General features: G+C 32.5%; 1 protein-coding gene across 1 annotated transcript in view; it reads right to left on the bottom strand.

The window, feature by feature from the left end:
• MYO16 (myosin XVI) overlaps positions 1-16,905 on the bottom strand; it is a 713,480-nt gene that overhangs the window by 668,255 nt on the left and 28,320 nt on the right. Inside the window, exon 2 of the mRNA XM_031958702.1 lies at positions 5,535-5,798. Coding sequence (XP_031814562.1) covers positions 5,535-5,798 — 264 coding nt within the window. The remainder of the gene's footprint in view (positions 1-5,534; positions 5,799-16,905) is intronic.

Below are 16,905 nucleotides of genomic sequence, written 5' to 3'. Positions count from 1 at the left end.
TGTTCTGGAAACAATAACTCTCTAAATGGTTGGCTAATGACATTCCAGACAATGGAGTGAAAAATAACAACATGTGTAGTCAATTAACTGATAAATTAACTAATAATTATGGAACATTCATTCAATATAAAGTACTATGTTGAGCTATCAGTTCTGAATTCTCATTCAGATTATATAGAGCAGATTTTCCTGTTAATTCTCCAGGACACCAAACTGATCAAACGAGGCATTTGAAGGGTTATTGTTCAGTTGTATCCAATTCTCCATGACCACTGGACCATAACATGCCAATACAGTCCATGGGGTTTTCTTGGCAAAGATACTAAAATAGTTCTCCATATCCTTCTCCAGTGAATTAAGGCAAGCAGAGGCTAAATAGTTCGCCAGAGTCATACAATTAAAAGTGTTTGAGTCTGGTTTGAAGTCAGAAGTCTTCCTGATTTCAGGCCCAGTGATCTATCCCCCTGAGTCTCCTAAAGGGTTATTTTTTTAAAAAATTCATTTATTTATTTTATTATAACGTTTTAATGACAGTACATATGCCTGGGTAATTTTTACAACATTATCCCTTGCACTCACTTCTGTTCCGATTATTCCCTTCCCTCCTTGTACCCCCTCCCCTAAATGGCATGCATTTATATATACATAAAGTTCTCTTGTTGCACAGGAAGAATTGGATTTGGAAGGTAAAAATGACCTGGGAAGGAAAACAAAAATGCAAACAGTTTACACTCATTTCCCAGTGTTCCTTCTCTGGGTATAGTTGATTCTGTCCATCATTGATCAATTCAAACTGAGTTAGATCTTCTCTTTGTCGAAGAAGTCCACTTCCATCAGAATACATCCTCATACACTATTGTTGTTGAAGTATATAATGATCTCCTGGTTCTGCTCATTTCACTCAGCATCAGTTCATGTAAGCCTCTCCATGCCTTTCTATATTCATCCTGCTGGTCATTTCTTACAGAACAATAATATTCCATAACATTCATATACCACAATTTATTCAGCCATTCTCCAATTGATGGGCATCCATTCATTTTCCAGTTTCTAGCCACTACAAAAAGGGCTGCCACAAACATTTTGGCACATGCAGGTCCCTTTCTAAAGGGTTATTTGTTGATTTCAAACCTAGTGTCACTGTTCCAGTATCTGCTTACAGCAAGCTCATTTTGAAGTTTGACTTTTTTCTCCTTGTTGTCTGTTCCTCCTTGTTATTTCAAATGATTTTTTTCTCAAACCAAGAGGAGAAATAGTAGTGGGAAAAAAAATTGTGTGACTAGCGAAAGGGAGGAGAAGAGATACCTGTCACTCACACAAAACATATTTCTGCCTCTGGCAATTCCATTTGCAATTAGAGTTGGGATCCAGGATGCCAACTAGGAATAAAAGGCTCCAGCTGGAGGGAGGAATTACCTATTTTGTGGAGACCACAATACAGTTATTTCTGGAACTGTTAAGCAAACTATAAGAGAATGCAATGATTATACAGAAAATGCACAAATCTAAAATAGTTATTCCAACTTCAATTTCATCTCTCGTTGCCTGTCTTTTTTCTTTTTTCTTCCTTCCTTCCTTCCTTCCTTCCTTCCTTCCTTCCTTCCTTCCTTCCTTCCTTCCTTCCTTCCTTCCTTCCTTCCTTCCTCCCGTCCTCCCTCCTTCCCTCCCTTCTTCCTTCCTTCTTTTCTTTCTTTCTTTCTTTCTTTGTTTCTTTCTTTCTCTCTTTTTTTTCTTTCTTTCTTTCTTTTCTTCCTTCTTCTTTTTTTTTGGGGGGGGGAATGCAATAGAATTACATTGGAACTCAGAGTCCTTCTCAGAGAATGATACAGACTAGTTCATGGGGGAACAAATAAGTTATAGGGTCTACTTCAGAATGTCACTGCACATTAAAATGACAAGTTGCTGACAATAAAATACCATTAACAATCAGAACATAACAATGAAGTGACAAAGACAATAACTATGTTCAGCCTTAGGAAAAAGAAATGATGGTTATTAAATCAAACAACAGAAAGAAAAAAATTGAATTGATTCTTCAATAGTATGCTATAAAAAATTTTTTCTGACACAGGCAACATCAGCGGCTTAGATTCCTTTGGGAAAGATTTTTGTTTTTATTTCACCTGAATCAGCAAATATGAAACAAACTTTAAGGTTAGCACCCACGTAAATTTATATATAGATGCTCAATATACAATAAAAGCAGATAAGAATTAGTAAATTTAGGCAGGACATAAACATATTTCTGATTTATTTCTTTCCCAGAATTTTGTTATCTCCATGCCAGGAAAAATGATTGGATTGTGGAAACATTTGTGAAACAACTTGGTCATTCACAAAAACAAATGGATTCTTCAAACCAACAACCCAAACTAACCTTTCTCGTTTATTTTTTTTTCCTGAGGCAATATAATTACTTTAGAAAGTTGTGCATAAATAATTTTATAGATTAATAAAAAAAATACTAACACCAGTAAAATCTATTGTCATTGAAAGGGTAACAAACTGCTATCCTATGTATGCAGCTTGTAGGACATTCATATTCAGACGTCAAGTCTCTTATGGTAGAAGGGATTCCCATAAGAGAAACTACTGTAAGACTCTTGATTTGTCATTTGATTTGAGTTTCAAAAATTGAATGAAATGAAACCAATAATACAAAACCTGGTCACTTCTAGATATAGTTTTTTATGAAAGAGGGGATATTAGCAATGTCCTAAAAAGACAAAGGAGCTTTTTATTCAGCAAAGATTTATTTATCTAACTCAGGTACTAGCAATAGCTATCTTTTTAAGTTTTTTTTTGTTTGTTTGTTTCTTTTGGGTTTTGGTTTTTTGTCTACTACTAGTAGCTGATAGCACAAATAAGTTTTAGTTGTTGCTGATAATCAGTCATTTTCTGAAGAATAACCACATTATTTGCTCTACTTTTTGTAACTATCCCAGTATTGAAGATAAGAAAGAAACTTAGAATTCATCAAATACAACCATATTATTTTATACATGAGGAAACCGAGGTCCAGAGAACTTAAGTTAATCATTGAGTCATTCAAATATTATAGGATATAGCTAGAATTTAAATCAAGGCTCTCTGATCCAAAGTCAATTTTCTTTTGACTAGAGTAAATTACTTTATGAATAAATGAATAACCAAGCATGTATTAAGTGTTTACTATGTGGAAAGCAAAAATGCCCACCCTTGATGAGTTTATATCTAATGAGATAGTCTATATATATATATATATATATATATATATATATGAAAGATTTCAATTACAAGGCATATATAAAGATCCCATGATCCTTCAAATGCAGGGACAGATTAGATGATAATTCTTTAATCTTCTTACTGATGAGGTCATATTCATTTCTAATATTAAAAAAATTTGACAGAGCTAAGAATTTCATGACAAGCACTTTCACCCTCTTATAGCTTATAAACATTATAAAGCCATTATAAACATACACAGTTGCTATATTATGCTTCTCTAATTCATATAGAAAAAAAATTTTTCCCCAAAATTGAGGCAGCAATGTGATGAAGCAGATAGAGCACTGGACCTATTTTCAGGAAGTTCTGAGTTCAAAATTTATTAGCTATGTCATCCTGAGTGAGTAATTTAAGCTCTGTTTGCCTCGTTTCTTCTATTATAAAAAGGTGAATATAATAGGACTTACTTCCTACTGTTGTTGTGAGGATAAAAAGATATAATATTTGTAAAATTATCCACAAACATTAAAGTGTTATATAGATGCCTAGCATTATTTTGTTGTATTTTTCAAGAATTTTCATCACCACTACAATGTCCTTCAATACAATAAAAGGTAGAGTTCCTCTTCTTTTTGAATCCCATTAGGAAACATTTTGTATTTACTAAAATAAACATATTCAATAGTTATATTATTGATTGTTCAAGCAGCAGTGGAGAGTTTTCACGATTTTCTTAAGGCTTTTTATCATTCACAACTCCATCTGCAATGACTTGGGGATTCCAGCAAACTAAAACAACTTAAGCCTCTTCTATCATTTGTGGTTACATAAAGGTTTAATTAATATGAATCAATTCCTCAATTATATGAAATACTATATAAAAAGCTACAAAATACACAGAAAAGTTCATGTCTGTAGACACATGAGATAATTTTTATGAAGCAAAATTTTGTGGAAAGTATATAAAGAGCTCATTATGAAACTATCAAGATTTAGAATATACACTCATATTGTTGTGTCACAGTTCCCTTCTAATTGCCCCGTCTTGGTTTCCCTTAATTGTTCTGCCTCAATCCTCCTGGTTGCAACACCACCCTTTCCTCCTATCTTAGACATCATGACCCCAGACCTTTCCTACTTGTCCAAATGTACAGTGCCTTCCCCTACCCTGTCAGTACCAGATTGATAGTCTTGATCCCACTCTCAGTGCTCTGACTCCACCCCTGCCTCAGTCTAATCCAAGCTTGGAGCCACAAGCAAATATAATTCATGGGAAGTATATTTAGCTGCTCATATAAAACTTTGTGAGCCTTAAAGTAGTAAACAATTAGTGATTATTGCCAGAGAGAAGATCTTGGTTTATATTAAGATAAAACTAATATTAAAAAAACTAGATTTAGGTATGAATTAAGCAAATATTTTAAGAAGTACATGAATCTGTTAGCTTCTTTAGAAGTTTGTAAATTTTAATTTCAAAGTGATGCAGTGGAAAGATAATTAAGCTAGAAGTTGGAGACCTATGTTCTAATCTATGTTCCATAATGAACTATGAATGATGTTGTTTAATCACGTCCAACTCTTTGTTACTCCAGTTTGTGGTTTTCTCAGCAAAGATAATGTTTGCCACTTCCTTCTCTAGATCATTTTCAGATCAGAAACTGAAGTAAACAGGGTTAAATGACATGCCCAGAGTCACACAATTAGCAAGTGTTTGAGGCCAGATTTGAACTCATGAAAATGAGTCTTCCTAACTCCAAGGCTGGCACTGTTAACTACTGTACCACCTAACTTCTCTATTAGTTAAGCTATTGAGCACCTCATTAACATTTCCATAATCTTAATTTTCTCATCTATCAAATGATTTGATTAGATAAATTTTAATGCCTCTTTCAGCTTGAACATTTTGATTATTTTAAGTCAGTTTTGATATGTCATCTGGGGAAAATAAGCCTATCTTTTAGGATAAATGTAAAGCAATTAATAAATCAGTATTTATTCAACACCTACTAGGGCAGATATAGAAAACAATACCAGGACCTTGTGTTTGATAAGACTTGACTATCCCGGATAAATATTATTATTATTACTGCCATATCCATAGAATCACGATTGCATAAAGTAACTAATTACCAAAAAAAACCCAAAACAAAAACAACAACAAGAAAAAAAAAAAAACAGGCTCTTTATGATTTGTTTCACAAAAATAATGGGAGCTGCCACCTAAAATAAAATATTCAGGAAAACAGTACTTAATAATCATCTCCATATACCTCCCCCGCCTTACACACACACACACACACACACACAATTTGTATGATACATACCTTCTTTATCATTGTGATGGATGATTGCATCCTGTATCATGTCAGCAAGGTTGAAATGGACTTTATGATTCTTCCCATGTTTCAGCTTCTTCACAGATCCTTCTTGTTTCTGATAGGCTTTTTCTCGTTCATAGTAAGCTTTTATCTGATCACAGCGCATACGTTTCACCAGCCTCTGTCGCTGGCCTAATGGTAGGGACTCCAGCAAGCACTGGTCAATTTCCATTTCATGGGATCGGAAAACATTACATAGCTGGAAGCAACCTAAAAAATGAAAGAAAAAAATAGGAAATGTTGTTCTATCTTTTATATAGCATGGATACCAAATGTAGTGAAGGTTCTGTTATGCCACAGTCTCCTTGAATTGTTCTACCTCAGTTTCCCTGCATTAGTTTCCCTGAATTATATCTCCATTGCCTTGAGTTAGTATGCAACCCCCAGCTTTTTTTCCTGTCATTAGGGCTACTACTCTAAACATTCCAAAGGATAAGACGATCTCAGGTACCTAAATGACATCTTTACTTCTATTTGTTCAGACATCCTGACTCTGGCCTCCTAGTTACTAAAAATTTATAGTTTTCACCCCCATCCTGCTAGAACTGAATTTATGGTCCATCCCTGAAAATTCCTGCTCTTTGCCTCCTGCCTTTGTTTCTCTTCTTACTAGAGTCCTATAAAAACAACAACAACAACAACAACAACAACAACAACAACAACAAAAAACCCTGGGAGTCTCACATTTACCACTGGATACTTTGAGATGAGAGTCCAGTCAATTAAGCTCTCCAATAAATAAATTATTAAAACTCTCTAATCTCTATCTTGCCTCAGTTTCTCTGGCATTACAGGCATAACACTTAGGCTTGCTTTCTCTTTTTATTGTGGCAATTGATTTACATTTGTTAACTTTCAGTAAGAAATGGTTCTGTTTTGTGTTTATTCTCCTTTTATATCAACTATCCATTTTTCATCTGAAGTGGGAAGAATTAAGCTATTTTAGGTTCATGTCATAATTTTCATACTTTTTTCAGTGTCCACAGAAAACTGATTCAGCAATGACTTCCAAATCAGAAATGGAGGATTAATTGTATGTAAAAATAATTGCCTTTTAAATTTTTTTCATTATTCTCCAAGATCAGAAATTAGTAAATGAATAATCATATAGGGACAACTAGATTGCAAGGTAGATAGAATACTGGCCCTGAAGTCAGGAGGACTTGTGATCAAATCTGGCCTCAGACACTTAAATTTACTAGCTATGTTACCCTGAGCAAATCACCTAACCAATTGTCTCACAAAAGAAAGAGAAAAAGGAAAAAAAGAAAAAAATGAATAACCATCTAGAATATCAATATGAATTACTATGTGTGTATCTACAAAACCCAGGCAGTCCTGGAAAATTAAATTATGAACTGTTTTAAAAGAAAAAAAACTATTTTTAAATTTATAGTTTTTTCAACTAAATTATAAGAAACACAACATTTAATCACTTTGAAGTAATTGATATCTCTTTAAAAAAAAAAAAATTCACTTTCTTCCCCATATTAAGGCAACTTGATAGACTGGCAAAGCAACAGGAATCTCTTCAAATAGGCAGTGTATACTTTTGGTGAGAAAGTTGACTTTTTTTTTTTCTTGTTAAAGACATACAAATAAAGAGGAATTTTTTCAAAGTATACATACATATGAATAAGGGGCATATGATGTGGTGTGAGAAAGGACTAGTTACAAGTTTGATCCTGCTACAGTTTAAAAGTCATTTTTTATATGCAAACTCAACTTCCAAGATTTTGTATTTCTTTTACAAAAAGATTTAAATAGCGAGTATCTTACTCATAACAAGTTGGCTTCTTCACTGCTTCATTTCTTAACTGTTTTTATAGTCCAGGGTTTCCTTTCAAGATTTGCCTTAGGATGATAACATATGGTAACTGGATCCTGTCACCTTGAGGCAGTACTCTAGCTTTATTACCTAAGCAGATCTAACTATGTGAGAGAAGCTAAAATCTGAGAAGCCAAAAGGCAAATTGTTTTAGGAAGAAAGATAAGACATTACAATTCTTGAGTTTCTACTACAGCCTAATATCTAAGTAAAATTCCTGTTATATACAACAGCCTATAGGGAAGAGAATCAATGTTTATATAAGTCAAGTATGTTCCAGACACTGTGTTAAACACTTTAAAAACATTATTTGATGTGATCCTCAGAACTGCTCTATGAGGAAGATGCTATTATTGTCCTCATTTTACATTTAAGGAAATTGAGTCTCCCGCCCCCCCCCAAAAAAAAAAACAAAAAAAACAAAAAAAAACTAGGTATTTGCCCACGATCACACAGGCAATATGTATCTGTAGTTAGTTTTGAAGTTGGGTATTCCCAAATCTAGACAAAAGGCTCTTTGTACTGCACCACCTAGGTAAAATCATAGGTTTTAGTGTTATGTTCACTATCTTAGAAGTTTACTGAATTATGAAAAGGCCTCTGATTTCAATAATGGAAGCAACTCCAACAAAAGCATGATCTCAAATTCAGGAAGAGAGAGAACAAAGGAAGACAATAGAGAAGTCTTTTCTCTGTGAGAAAAAAAAGAGAGGGTCAGCTGAGTAGAAAGAGAAAAAAAAGAGAAAAGGAAAGAAGGAACATAAAGGGAGAAACTAAAAACCCGTGACTGGGGTCTAGTTAAGTGGATAAGGAGATAGGAGAAAGAAAGTTGGTTATATCATATAAAGAGCCTTGATGCTAAGTACATTCCTTTAACCTGATCCTCTTTTATTTAAATAGGTTATAGAGGAAAAAAAAAGTCTAAGTGAATATGATGAAGGAGAACTATTAATGGTCATAACTATAAATATGAATTGAATAATCTCATCTATAAAATGGACAAGTATTGCTAAATGAATTAGAAATCATAATCCATTATATTTGTTTTTTACAAGAAACACTTGAATATAAAGTTCTAGAGTATGAATGAAAATAAAGTCCTAGAGTAAATTTTATTATTCTTCGGATAACATTTTTACAAATCAGGGATAGTAATTATGATCTCAGATCAAAAAGCCATAAAATTTACTTGATTAAAAAGATAAATAGGAAAACTTAATTTTCCTGAAGTTATTACAGGAAGTAAATTAATTTATGTGTACTGAGTTGTATATCATCTAAAAACTTAGAGGATAATATAAATAAATAATTGAGGAAGATACTAAATTATAATGGTGGGAAGAGCCGAATATACAAAGTGGTATAACTTTCAAATTTCAAATTTCAATATTGCTAACAAAGATAAGAAAGTAAGGACCTAAAAAGAATTTAGAAAAATTAGAAATGATAGAACTTTGGTGATTACTGAATAATAATAATAATAAAAGAAAAGAATATACATATTTCTTAGCTTTGCATGACATTTTTAGAAAAATTAAATTTATAATAGAATATCAAAACAAGAAAAAGAAAATAATCAATTGTCAAAAAATCCATTGAGAAAACCATAAAGAACTCATAAAGAAAAAAAAAATCCCAGGGCCAGTTGATTTACATAGAAATTTTATTAGTTATACCAAAGAAAAGATTGATATTATTTAATCAGAGGAAATAGGAAAACAAGGGGCCAAGAGGAACAGATTTGACAATTCATTGGAAATATGGGATGAAGAAGAGTGAGAAGTTAAGAAAAATATGGAGATTACTAACTTGGCTGACTGAAAGAATGTCTCTGCTTTCAATAGAAATAGGAAAGTTTGGAGAAGAAGAAATTTAGAGATGTAAAATCTGATTTCTATTTTGGGTTATTTGATCTTCAAAACAACTTTAGGATGAGGGGACTATTATTATTACCATCTAATAAAAGAGAAAACTAAGAGATCAAACAACTTCTCAAAATCACCTAGATAATAGTTGGAAGAGATGATATGATATAAGGTGCTTTTTTTCTTCTAAAAGAAAGAGGACTTTTTTTCTTTTTTATTCAACTTTTTGTTGTTGTTGTTGTTGTTGAAGTAGATAGAGATGTATTTGTTATCTTGAGGTGATACTGAGAGAGCATTTGGAATCAGGAAGACTTGTGTTCAAATCCAGACACTATCTGTATGACCTTGGGTGAGTCACTTAATCTTGTTTGTCTCAGTCTCACAATTTATAAAATGAGTAGCATAGGTAATAGTAAACAACTCTAGTATCTTTGCCAAGAAAATCCCAAATGGGAGTTAAAAAGAATTAAATACAACTGAAAAAAACACAACAACAAAAATGATGCAACTAAATGTCAGATACATATATAACACCTCTTCAAAAGACAGCATTGTGGGGCAAAGGTTAAAGATTAATTGGGCAAAGCCATTGGCACATAAATTAAACATCTGGACACAGAAAGAATAATAGAATTATATTAATTTTTCAGATAATCAAAATATTTTATGTGCTGTTCTAACTATAACTCACAATATGTTAACATTATAATATAAAATTTGAACACAAGAAAACTAAGTAACTATTGGAGAAATCTTATTTAAGTTCATACAATAAAAGTACAGACCTATGTAGCTCAAAAGCCATCCAAGAATAATAAGGTATGAATGGTCATTGTCAATTGATAAAGAGAGGTGTTGATAAAAATTAAAATTTTCACTCATTGGCATAAAATGTTGCCTAATGAATTCAAAATAAGTAACATCAAAATTAACATATCACAAAATGGTTAAGCAGTTTTGCTTTAAAGTTTTTATGTTTTGAACAATATATCTCAAAGATATTCAATGGTGATGGCTTTCATAGAATACAAAGAATAAAGTACCACCAACAACCTAAAATTTGTTGTCATTTAATTTCAATAAATGTCTTCCTGTTCTCTTCGTAAAAGATTAGATGAAGAAGAATGAGCAAATGAACTCTGCAAAACCATTCATTAATTTGTATCTGTCTCTCATGTCCTTTCTCATTTCTAAGCAATAAATAATTCAACCCCCTTTAATCATTGTTCCTTCATAAAGTCCTGAAGCTTTTAACCTCTAAATTGCCCTTTCTTTAAACTCCTTTCTATATAACAAAATACTTTTTTAAACTGAGACAAAATTACATACACAATTTAGTATACACAATTGATTAATACAAGATCATTATCAACTGATTTGTGAGTTTTACTCTCATGTTTTAAAGTATGGCACAGCAAGCAATTAACCTTTTTAACTGTCACAATCCATGGCAACAACATATTCATTGAATTGTAATCATTAGAATATACAAGTCAACTTAAAGCTTAACAATTTAAGAGCGTTTTATTTTATTTTTTAACTTATTTTCTTTACAGATAACATGGCTTTGCTGGATGCAAATAGTATTATGTCTTGGAACATATTCTATCTCTTACATGTAGGCCTTTGTACAAAATCTCTAGTACAAAAAAATTCCAGTCCCTGAAATTAAAAAGCATTAAGATGTTTTCCCAAATGCCCAGAGTAGCCCTGTCTTTCTCTAAAAATTAATGTAAGAGGTTTGGCAATTGTTAATGCTGTAAAGTTACCCATGCATATATCCTGTAAATAAAAGGCTATTAAATAAAAAATTAAAAAAAATAAAATTAATGTATCACTCTAGATATACTTTGTAGTAATTTATCAGTAGACATGGTATATAACCTCTCCCTCATGCAGTAGCATGTAAGTTCTTTGAGGAGAAAGATTGTTATTAATCTTTGTACTCCTAGTGATGAGGCAGGGCAGCAATACTTAGTTCAAAATAAACATATGAAAAATTCACAATGGCCATTCTCTTTGCTAAAAGGTAGATTTATTAAGGAGAAGAGGTTATAGACAAAATAAGCGGCAAAATAGTCAAGGAGTTTCAAGAATGAAATAGCATGGGGATAGGATATAGTTAGCGAGGAAAAGACAAGTTTCCTAGAGGAACTCATAATTAATCAGGAAAAAGAAAATACTCCGTGAGGGAGGAGTTAATCACTGACTTGGCAGGTTAGATCCATAGAGAAGTTTAGCAGACCAACCAAACCAGAGTTGGCTAAAGTAAGGAGAAAAAAAGACATTAAATGGAAGATACTTTGAGAGGGAAAGAAAGACTGCCTTATAGTGGACTTAGTCCTGAAAAGAACTTAGCCTTAAGAACCTTTTAAATGAATTCTGCTGATGTGTACTATTTTAACCTAATATGGGAGTGGGGAAATTCATCAGCCGCCTACAACAGTCCTCAAATAAAAGGCATAAAGCTCTTTCAGGAGCATCTAAGCACTATTCTCTTTTATTATTTTTTAATATGACACTATTTATATCGTTTGTCTGACATGAATAAATAATTTAGATGAGATATTTAATGAACATAAGATATTTTATTGTTGAATTACTAAAATTAGCATCATCATTCTTATTAAGCATTGGAATAATTTTGAGGTGCAGAGTATAAAAAAAATTTCAAAGCAAAAATTAAGTATCCTTAGACTGACTACTCTGTTCTTTCAAAGAGGTCCTAGCTTTTAGAAAGAAAAATTTTATCCTAAAAACATTTATTTATGTATTAAATTATGTTAAAACTTTCTATTAACTATTTAGAATTAGTTGTTTTTATTTTCTCCTTTGATATTTTAGTATTCAAGTGCATCTGAGGTTTCAACAATTTTGGAGATCTATTCAATGAACCATTTTGAAACCTACCCATGCCTCCTAATCTTGTCCATCTATTAACCATATGCTCCCATAAATTTTCTAAAGAGATCACTCAAAACATTCTGAAGCCTTCCTTTGTTTTCTACTAAAATATCAAAGGCACCACAGGAATGATCTGGCTCTCCATTATTCCTTTATCCTTGCCTAATAACCATTCCATTTAATCTTTTTATCATATATTTCCTTGAAGATATATTTTACTCCTGTTGTCCAAGATGGTTCTATATTGCAGCCTGCTTACATTTATCATGTACATTGCCATGAATCTTTCTATTATATTAATATTAAATTTCTTGGAGAATTTTGCATTCAATATCTTGCTAGCATGCAGCTGAATTGCAGTAGAATATACTAATATTCTTCTTCATAGGCCTTTGTTTCCATGGGAAAAGGGAGGAGGCAGCCATTAAAGTTGCTCTAAAATTTCCAAAGGCAATCCTATGCACTCTCATTCTCCAATTAAACTCTAGGCCTGATTGCTTCTCTGTCTGCATTTTCTGAGTCAGACAGATATCTATATATACATATAGGCTTCTGAATTATAGATATATGTATAAATATGCTCATATATATAAAGAATTCTGTATATATTAACAAACTCTATAGGCTCTCTATGCAATTGCAAATAATCTGAATAATAGATATTCATCAATTTTATCTTATACAGTGAGTAATTGTATATTTCTTTCAGGAATCTCTTCAGAGATTATATAGGAATTAATGAAATCAATGCAATGGACTATCTGGAGAAACTAATTATCCATAGAAGAACACTGCTTAACCTTTGAATTTCTTACATCAGCACCTTTTATGAACATATATCTCCAGTTTTTTTACTTCACCAGATGTTTATGATCATAGTGTTCTTGAACAGGATTATTGTTGCTTGTATGTTTTTAGGGAATATTCAATTATTTTGATGTATGAATTGGAGTTAATTGTTGGAAAAATCATTAAGGAGAAATTTTTCTCTACCAAATCAAAAGGGATTTTTAAAATAATAAAATAAAGCATAAAAATGCCATATACAATAAACTCTTCTACTTTTTATGTTTAAACCAGTGATAAAATGGTAGATATATGATTCTTTGTTGAATATTGCATGCAAAAGTGTTTTGGTTGCTTACTAGTATTTTTATTCATGATGTTCTTAATTTGTAAATAGAGAAAACACAAAAATTCTTATAAATTAAAGAATAGCCATAAAGATTGATTCCTTTTTTTTTATTTTCATGAATATTGTGTTCTATTTTGCTTTGCTTTTTTTTTAATTAACAAAGTTTGAAATTTCCCTCTTCCCCAAAACTTTGGTATCCTTCTATCCTTCATATCCATTATCTGGAATCTCTCTGTGTTCTTACTAGTGTATCTCTTCCAATATTAAATTCCTTTATATACATTTTCATCAAAATGGATACCTTTCCTATCTTTTTTTCTCTTTGATATAATTTCAACCTTCTCTATAAAGCACATCCTGCACTATACTATTAGGGTCCAACTTATCTATATATTGTGAGACCACCAACAGGTCATGGCAAAGATAAGTTAATTGAATATAAATTTGTTCTTTTGTTGTATTATCACTCATTCAACATGTTCGGAGGTAGTGTGGTAGTGGGGGGAGGGAGGGTTTAATCTGGATTAAGAGAAACCAAATTTCAATTCCATAGGTCAATTTTCTAATTGTATAACCATAAGCAATCCACTTAACTTCTTAAAACCTAAGTTTCCTTACCTTGAACTTGGGATAACAATACTTGTTCTATTTCTTTCATCCAGGTATTGTGGAGAAAGTACTTTACAAAAGTTAGAATACATAGGTATGAGTTGCTATTATTGTACCCACATTATCAAATCTTCACCCTAAAAAGCTTTCAATAATCAGATTAGAAATTAAACCCAAGAATTATAGATCAGAATGTTAACTCCTGAGAATGAGCTGTTTCTTTGAAATACATGGTAGAGAATTGTGGCTACAGGAGAAGGAAGATTTTTATTAGTCTATGAAATAACTTTGTCCTGTCATCATTCTATTCTTGTTCCCAAATAGCACATGATAGAGATTAGCCAGCAATTACAAGGGGCAAAATGGCAACAAATAAAGTCTAGAAACCTAGTATGCAATTGGTCAAAGCCAGAATTCTAAAAGGTAAATGTGGGGGAAAGAGGTAAAATATGGCCTAAGTTTGAAAACAAATGTTCAAAGATCAAGGGAAGGTGGGAGAGGAGGCCCAGAGAAAGAATAAAAGAATAGCATGAAGATATGAATGTTGAGATTGCATTTAATGAAAAACATCACCCTGAAATTGCATCATTTTATGACAGTTTTTTGGTAACTGTCTGTTATCCCCTAACTCCTTTGAAGGCTGCTGACAAGAGTAGCTATAAAAGAATAAAAGCCACAGTAAATATATAACATAAGCAGCTACTAAAATACTATGAAATATCTCTACTCTACTAACATTCATTTTTTCTGTGAGTAAACTGTGACATTCAAGCTGTCACATATTCATTCCACATTCACCAAAAATAATATGTACTCGTTGCTCTTATTCAGGGAAATCTACTAAGTGAGATTAAAAAGTTTAGAAAAGATATAGCCCCTCCCTTCATGGAGCTTTAGGTTTAGTAGGTTCCTACTAGGTATAAGTCATTATGCTTGGTGGTCAAAGAAACATAACAATGCATAAGGAGTGGTCTTTGTCCTGAAAGAGCTTACAATCTTATAGGGGATATAGGATCTGTCTATAGATAAATAGAATATAAATTTAATTATCAGAAACTCAGGGAGAAAATTTTATGGTACATTTAAATAATGGTGATAAAGATAAAGAGTACTTGAAATCAGAAAATATACATTTGGAAGACCAATGAATTTAAAGCAGTAGGACCTGAATTCAAATTCTACTCTTTGTCACTTAATAATTGTACAATTTTGGACAAAACATTTAAAAACTTTGGGTCTCAGTTGTTTTTTCTTTAAAAAAGATGAATTGCATTAGAGATCTTGACAGACATTTTTTATCTCTCATTCTATGACTCTTCATTTCCTCATCCAGAAGACTGTAATTAACTTGAACTACCTGCCCTACAAGATACCCAAGAATCTTGTTATTTTTAGTCATGTATGATTCTTTGTGACTCCATTTGGAATTTTCTTGACAAAGGTACTGAAGTGATTTGCCATTTTCTTCCCCAGCTCATTTTATAGAATGGAGGCAAACAGGCATGACTGACATACCCAGGATCATACAGCTTGTATCACACAGTATCAGAGGCCAGATTTGAACTCAAGATGAGTCTTTCTGATTCCAGGTCTGACACTCCATTTTCACTTTTAAACCTTTATTTAATTTACTATAGTTATCACTTTTACAACAAAGATGTTGATACTAAAGATTCATCATAGGTAGAAAAAAAATAAAAGATAACATAGTATTCCCAATATTGACTAAGTTAATCCAAGATAAATTTGCTAAGGACTGACTATGTTTCATAAATTTTTCTAAGTACTTTAGGATATATAAAGTCAAAGTGAAAAGCAAACATTAACCTGAAGGAGCCTAAGATGTATTAAGGGATATAAAAAGCAGCTGCTTGGTTTCTTTACAAGTTTAATTTTGGTCATGGGGAGATGGAAGTTTCAAAGGTATCCTAGGAACATCTCATCTCCAAATAATATCAAATAAGAACCCAACATAAAGAAAATTTAGAAATGACATTAAGAAAAAAGATTAATGAACTAATCATAAGAAATTTCTTATATTCATCATCATCATTATCATAGTCATTTTTGTTGTTCAGACTTTTAGCCATCTCTGACTCTATGATCCATGGATCATATCAGTCTAGACTCTTCTCTCCTCCATTCTCTCTCAAAGTCTGTCCAAGTTCATGTCTTTGTTCCCATTACACTACCTAGCTACTTCAACTTTTGTCATTCCCCTTTTCTCTTGCATTCATTTTTTCCCCAATAAAAGATTTCCTCATCAGTTCTGAGGATAGAGCCAAGATGGCAGAGATGACATACATTTGTTTCTGACCTTCTCTTATAATCCTCAGACTAATTAGCAAATCCAACCTCTGAATTAGCTCTGGACTGGCAGAACCCACAAATATTGGGAATGCAACAAATTACCAGCAGAAGATAACTTCAACAATCACTAAAAAAGATCTGTTTCATTTGGAAATGGGAGAGAGGCAGCCAGCACAAGCAGTTGAACAGAAATGCTAGCATGGACAGTGTAGAATCCCAGAGGAGTGCAAACTCTGTAGGACTGTACAGACTCCCTTGGGGGGTACAGACTCCCTTGGGAGGTGGAGACTCCATGAGGCAGTGCAGGGTCCACACAGTACAGAATGTGCTGGGAGGAATCTACAGCAGCAGTGTTGGATATTCTGCCCTGGCTGCAAGCCAGTAGATCAGCAGAGAAGTTAGAAAACACCCAACACAAACACAAAGGTAAAAACAAAAGCAGGAGTTTCACAGGATCTGACCATACCCACCCAACACCTGAAGTGAATCAGCACTGACTCAGCTCAGAAAGGGCCACTATAGAGGAAATCACACTTTATAGATGAAACTTGAAAAATCTCTTCTGCCCTAAAAGCAGACCTTAAGATTTTTTTTAAAATGAGTAAAAAAATAAAGAGAACTCTGATAATAAACAGCTTCTATGGTGAAAGAGAAGAACAGATTCCA

This window comes from Sarcophilus harrisii, chromosome 3 (assembly GCF_902635505.1).
Source record: "Sarcophilus harrisii chromosome 3, mSarHar1.11, whole genome shotgun sequence".
NCBI classification, from domain to species: Eukaryota; Metazoa; Chordata; class Mammalia; order Dasyuromorphia; family Dasyuridae; genus Sarcophilus; species Sarcophilus harrisii.
The sequence above is the reverse complement of the archived record's forward strand: the minus strand, read 5'-3'. Positions and strand labels throughout refer to the sequence as shown.